Source organism: Podarcis tiliguerta (assembly GCF_965153285.1).
Source record: "Podarcis tiliguerta genome assembly, chromosome: 4".
NCBI lineage: Eukaryota > Metazoa > Chordata > Lepidosauria > Squamata > Lacertidae > Podarcis > Podarcis tiliguerta.
The window spans coordinates 20183090-20190083 of NC_139537.1; the positions used below are offsets into that span (position 1 = coordinate 20183090).

The 6994-nt window shown below is 42.2% G+C and overlaps 1 protein-coding gene across 1 annotated transcript; it reads right to left on the bottom strand.

Moving 5' to 3' along the window:
• Positions 1-3521: 3521 nt before the first annotated feature.
• On the bottom strand, positions 3522-6294 carry LOC310676901 (disintegrin and metalloproteinase domain-containing protein 20-like). Its single transcript, XM_083439068.1, has one exon. The coding sequence runs from the start codon at positions 6255-6257 to the stop codon at positions 4038-4040; it is 2220 nt and encodes a 739-aa protein (XP_083295194.1). The 5' UTR covers positions 6258-6294; the 3' UTR covers positions 3522-4037.
• Positions 6295-6994: the final 700 nt, after the last annotated feature.

Here is a 6994-nt window from a genome sequence, read left to right on the forward strand (position 1 = left end):
AGAGGTAAACACCCAAAACAGGTGTGCTTTGAGTAAACACAGGAGAAATGAGGCAACAATCCCACAGTAGGGCCTGTTAACAAGACAAACTAGAATCGTAACTAGAATTTTTGTTTGTTTGTTTTTTGAAGAACTGGTGCTACACTTGAGAGCTCTCAGGCTCTGCCTTTGAATCTCAGGATATGGGGGCTGAGGTAGTAAAATTGTCAGATAGTAGAGTGGGTAAGCCGGGTTCTGACTACAGAAGGAATGCCACAAACTTAACAGGCGAACAAGTATACCAGAGAGAACTTCTGGCTCAGACTGCTTCTTGATGTATTAGTTTTCTGCTTGCTTTCTTCCTCTTGCAAATCTCCCTGCCTGCACTCTGCAGTGGTGCAGGCTTTAAACCTTTGCCTTAAATTTAGTCAGATCATTGGCCCATAGCTACTAGGTGGCAGCAACTTTTGGGAGTTGCAAGCAGTGGACTTCCAAAGTCCTGCCAGGCATGCAAAACAGTGAGTTTTCATCATCCTCTGAGCATCTGGTGTTAGCCTCAGCTGGGAGGGGGAGAGTACTTGACTAGACTGGTTTTTACTCTTATCTAGGGTTGTGCAATTACCTTGCGCCTCTCTACCTGTGTGATATCATTCTTACTGAGGCTCCTGAAGATTTTCATCGACATAGGATAGGACTTTTCAAATATGACTGAAGTTTTGCTTTGGGGTAAATTAACTGGCAGTTGAGAGATGTGCAAAATCCAGCTTTGCAAATGATGTATGTATGTACTCATTTATTTTCTGGGTTATATCTAGATCTTCTTAGCTTAGCATTCTGTTCCCAGTAGCAATTAAAGCAGGCATAGGCAAACTTGGCCCTCCCATCATCCCAGCTAACAAGACCAGTGGTCAGGGATGATGTGAGTTGTAGTCCCAAAACATCTGGAGGGCCGACTTTGCTTATGCCTGAATTAAAACATGAGGATTCCATCAAATACAAGGTGGAAGGAGGACTTCAGGTGCAGGGAAATAAGTTTGCTGATAATAGTCAGAGGCTTCCTTCACTCTTTCCATCACCCCTTCAGCAGCTCAAGAATATAGCCACCCCTCCCAATTTTGTGCCATCTGCATATCGGATGAGCATCCCCTCAGTTCTTTCATCCAAGTCATTTATAATGACGTGCACAACTGGCAGTGCACTTAAAAGCTCCCAGTTGTGCATTGGAAGCCATGTCTCTAGCTGTCCCACACCTGATATATGGCAACAGGTGTGGGGCAGGTGGCCACAATTTGGGGGAAATGACCTCATAGGCCACATCTGAACTCCTGGAGGGCCAACTCTGGCCTGCATGTGGGAGGTTCCCTATCCCGTTGTAGTATCCTGGTGTACCAGCCAAACTTAGTTAAAGGAGCTCTGGGTGAACCAGGCTGCCTGAGATTCCAGTGGCAGAAGTGGGTGAACTGTCACTCTATAATCCAAGGCTACTAGACATGTTCAGTCCTCGTTGGGCTGCTTCTGAGAGCATTGCTCCTGCTTTGGGGGGAGGGATGCACTTCTGAAGTTCATGGGACTTCACTGAGCACAATGATACCTTCACCCCGCCCCCACCAATTGTTTCATTCTGCCTCTGCTTTGGCTACAGTCCTGTTGGGACTCACCACTTTACTATTAGTAGTAGTTGTAAAGCTAAAAGAGAGATGAGCCTTTTTCTAATATTCCCCAATAAGCTAGCTTCCTTTGAATTCCTTTAGATGTTTCAGCTGATCAAATCCACCTTGGAATTTGTCTAACAGGTGAAAAATCAGTGGTAGCTCTAATTAAAACCATGAGTGACTTCATCCTGACAAACCGTTTCACAGGCAGTTGAAACGAGCACTGATACGACTGAAAACTCCATGGCAACTTCAAGTGAATTTATTTTTGTTTGGCTGGGGGGGGGGGTATATTTGGCACGAGTGTAGTTTTGCACACGAACTATCAGAGGATAGTTCAAAGTATTGTTTGATGCAAGGTCATTAAAAAAAAAAAAGTAAATGAAGCATTTAGCGATTTAACTTCCCTGATACAGGACAGCAGTGTTAGGTATCTTCACAGCTAATTATACCTACCATTTCTACATGCCCCTGGAGGGAATTAATTACAGTGATATTCAGAAGTGAAGTTTACCTGCTTTGAATATGAAAAGATCTCAATTCAGTTCACACAAGTTCTGCATAGTAGGTACACGCACTGCACTGAATATTCTACTAACAACTCTCTACAGAAATAATTAATTCAGCTTATGCTGACCTGGAGCATTATCTTTCCTGTATTCTTCCCCAAAAACACAGAATTCTCCATAGAATGCTACACAGAGACTACATTATTAAGGATTGGCATTTAAGCTCCTAAGCTTTCAAGTTAACGTATTAAGAAGGGCTTGCTTCTCAGAGTAAGAAAATCTAGAACTTGCAAAAGGAATACAATAACCTTTCGTGTTAACCTTGATAAGCGTTCAGTCTACCTGCACAAAACGTTCATCCCTGGAATGGAAAAATAAATCTTAAGATATTCACTGTGTTCTAGGGAAGCAAGGTTTTTTTATGATTCAAGACTGAACATACTGGGAGACACGCAACACAATTTGGTAACTGGAATAAATGATGCAAATTACAAATGTTTCCATTAATGCATTTAATCTCCATTTTCATTATTTCGAACCTGAAATAGCAAAACTGCCTTACAATGAGTCAGACCTTTCATCCATCCAAACCAATATCATGCAATATGGCAAAGGATCTCGAGGGACACAGGTCACTTTCAGACTGTCAGTATTGTGCAAGTGGGATTGTGCAATTAAACTGGACTAAAAAGCACTTGGGTGCTCTGACATTCAAATTTGTTGTTTAAATGGATTTTCTTTAGTGATTAGAGGAGTGATGGGGAAATGCAGAACCTCGGCACAAACAAATCAAGATGAATGCTCAATAAGCAGGTCATCTGGACGATCCCGCAGGCTCTCTGGCATCTCAGTGGCTCTCCTAGCCATTCTGCTACCTGAGAACCTTTTGACTGGAGTCACAAAATACATTCATCCTGGACCTTCTGCATAAAAAACTAAGGGCTCTGGCACTGAACTATGGCTCTTCCTGTCCTTAACTAGGTAAGGGAAGTTAAAACACTCAGGGGCATGTGAAACATTTCAGAAAGGGGATCTAGCATTATCAGAGCACCCTTACCTGCTAGTTTTATCCAAAAGTGTGTTGGCTTCGCTAAAAAGAAGATCTTCTAACCATGCATTATTCCTTTTTAAAGACAAGTTTCCACCCACTGACCACCTTCCAATGGCTAAAAGGACATGATTCTGGGTTAAAGCACAGAGAGCTGCTCTAAATATATGAAACTATTTTCCCCTTGTTGATAAATTAAAGATTAACCCGTGTGGCAAATTTTATAAACAAGGTGCTAAACAAAAATAAAACTTTAATGAAAAGATTGCACCCTCAAATATGCTACATACCGGTAACATTCGCCATTATTTCTATTATAGCTTTTTGTGTTGGTGATTTTGTAATATTTTTAATAAGTTGTCTCATTTCAACATTAACTTTTGTGTCGATATAATTATCAGTTCAATTTTTGCAATGGCTTTCTAGACAGATGTGAATTCACTTCACAAACATACCAATATTTCATTTCAATGGCATTAGAGGATTAGGTTATGATTCTTTCTGTGTACACCCAAAGTTACTTTGGGAGAGAATCCGAGATATCCAAAATACCAGCATGGCTTCCATGCATTTCTTTAGCATGGAATCCTCCTGTATGATAGCATTCCATTGCGCTGGACAGATTTCTCCCACTCAACATAGGATAGGACTTCTGTACTGAACAACAAAGAGACTCTCAACATAAAGTGAAAGTATAGGCAAATATTTTCATATGTGAATATTTCCCTTTGAGATGAACTGAACTAATGCTTACAGAGTCAAAAATATGTTATATAATAGTGCTCATTATACCCATCATACCCTTTTGAAACTTTCTGCATTGTTCGCTTCTGTGATCTAGAGTGGTTTTCATTCCTCTGTTGATTCTGAGGGAGAGATTCTTAAACTCATTCTTCTAACCTTGTCACGTAGCACAAACCTGTAATACACACCCATGCCAACAGCAGCAGTCACCGTGGAAAGGACCAACACGCTTCCTACAATGCTACCTACACTGACACCATTCCAGTTTTTTGCAATTGGCCCACTGTCAATGCTGCCCCCATATCCTTCCTTTAGACAGTCAGGAGGGGCCCAACCATAAAAACAATGGCAGTGTTTGTGGTTGTTGCATATTCCCCTATTATGGCACTTTGTGGCATTGCAATCATACTGCAAGAGGGACACGTTCTTGCATTCCCTACTAATACACATCATGCCAGTGCCACAAGGTGTACCATCTTCCACTGCTCCAATATCAGCTACCTCCATTCCACTATGGTAGTCTGTAGTCCAGCAGTTACTTTTGCCAATGGTGGTTTGAATGATGGTTTGGTGTTCCTCCAAGGTAAGTACCCCATAAATATTACTACACTGCATTCGGCCACATAGAATATTTTCAGCATTGCATTTCTTAAAAATACCATGTTCAAGGCCACAATTGCCAAAGCGATCACCTCGAGCATTCAGTCCTCTGAAGCAATCCTCTGAAGCTCGTACGGTTTTTTTGCCGAATATCTTTTCGCACTGCCCATTGGGAGTAGTACAACGACCGTGATAGCAAAAGACTCCATCACCGCAAGGAGCACCATCTTGTACATAAACATCTTCCGGACACTGGTCCGAAGTCCCAGTGCAAAACTCAGGCAGGTCACAGATGCCAATACTCTTTCTGCAAATGGATCCAGCGGGACGGTACTTGCACCTGGCACAGCACAGTCCAGAAGAACAATTGGCAAATGGACTCAACGTGCAGTCTGGCCTGCAACATCGATCCGATTGACACTGTGCAGCTGAACCACAGTCGCATTGCTCTCCTTTTTCTACTACTTTGTTCCCACAGTATTTCAGTTTATACATTTGATCAGGGTTTGGTGGAATCAACAAGCAAGGTGAGTCCTTTAGATTGAAATATTTTTGGTAACTGCAGTTGCTAAACTTATCAGTCCGTGAGTACAAAGCAGACATAATGCAGGCACGTCGATCACATTTACAGTCTGATTCATCATGGCCCATACCAAGATTATGTCCAAATTCATGGGCAAAAAGTACAGAAAAATCAAACAAATTGAAATTTCTCAATACTTCAACACCAGTAGCCCTGTTATTACAAATTTGTGCTACATATGCTCGTCCAATATTCTTTCCATATGACCTGTACACAATTAAGTGAGCAGCATCATTCTTTAGATGGTTAAGCAGAATGTCATGTCTCCATACAGTAAAAGCTTTAAGTGTCCTTCCTAAAGTTTTACCAATATCTATGAGGTTCTTTTCTGTCCATATCTCCAATCCTGCTACAGACACTTCAACCAAAAATGGCTCAAAAAATGAATTTACCGTGTGGATGGTCTCGAGAAGTTTCATAGTTATATCAGTTTCATTTTTATTAAACTTAACATATCTTTCATGCTCCACCACAAATGCCACTTCTGCATGTCTCTTGTGTGGCCACCAGAGTTCTGCTGGAGGACTTCTGACAACCACATGCTTTCTGTCTTGGATCATGGCCTCTTGACGCCTTTGCTCTTCCTCCGTCAACCCACACCTCATGTGCATGGCACCCTCCTCTATTTCCAGTCGATACACCACATGCTGAAAGGTATCAGATGGCTGGACAGGTTCAATTTGATATGTCTCATTGTTAAGTTGTAACAGGCCCCTGAGTCCCCCAGAGCAAGTGCTGAGAGTGACTGAAGAGAGAGGCTTGTCCTGTATGAAGCCACTGTAGAAACAATCATCCCTGATGTAATGATAGTCAACCTGGAGGTCCCCTTCCTTATTGTACGTGAAGATGGGGAAGTCTTTAGGAACAATTCCCTTCTTCTGCTTGAGATGCACCACTTGGCCCTTCCCCTCAATCTGCAGCAGGTACCTGACATCCTGGGTTTCCTGTAGTCCATACCTGAAGCTCAGTTTCCTTGGGATGGTCACCTCATAAGATGCATACCTAAAACCCTGAGGTGGTGTCTGGCCACCGGTCTCACTCAGGAGATTCCTCAAGAACATAATGAGCAGCCATGCCAGGCTGCCACTCATTTTCCCAGAAAGAGGAAAGAAAATCTTGAAGCAGCACCTCTGGCATCTCATCCTTGAAAGGGAAGCTCCAAACAGTTGTTACCAGGTTAGTAGATAGATGGGAAGGAAGCTATATGTGAATCAGAAGAGGAGGAAGATACGTTGCCTAGCAACTGCCAGTGTGCTCCATCTGTGGAATGGGGGTGGAGCTTGGAGGATCAAAGATGGAACAGAATGGTAGAGGAAGAGCAAGCAAGAGAAGGTTCCTAAGAAGTTTCTGCCTGAGAGGGTTGCAGGAAGAAGAGCAAAAAAAGAGTCAGTCCCCATGGACTGACAAGTTTTATTTCGGCATCAGTCAGTGGACATGATGCGACTTTATACAGTGGATGGGTTATGATCCTCAGTTGTCAGTTATGGAATATGAAAAGTATTTTCTGTGACAATTCAATTAGCATTTAAATGTATGCAAAATATAGAAACTGTCTTAAAGATAAAGAACCATGTGAAAGGGGAGCAAGAAGATGTTGAAACTGTCCATCCACAACTAGCAATGTATGAGCAGGCACACACAGGTCACAGTCTTTCCCACTATGACAAACTGCCTTTCTATATAAATTATGGCCATTATTTCTACATTTACCTATAAAAGAACAAATGCCAATTTTATGCCAATCTTTGCCACCTTGCATTTCCCTTTTGGGTGATGCATTTTCTCATTTTTAGCGATGTAAATGTGGCCATCCCACACCTAATACTGGTGACGAGATGGTCTGCATATATTTAGAGTAGAAGGGCAGGGCGTGAACATC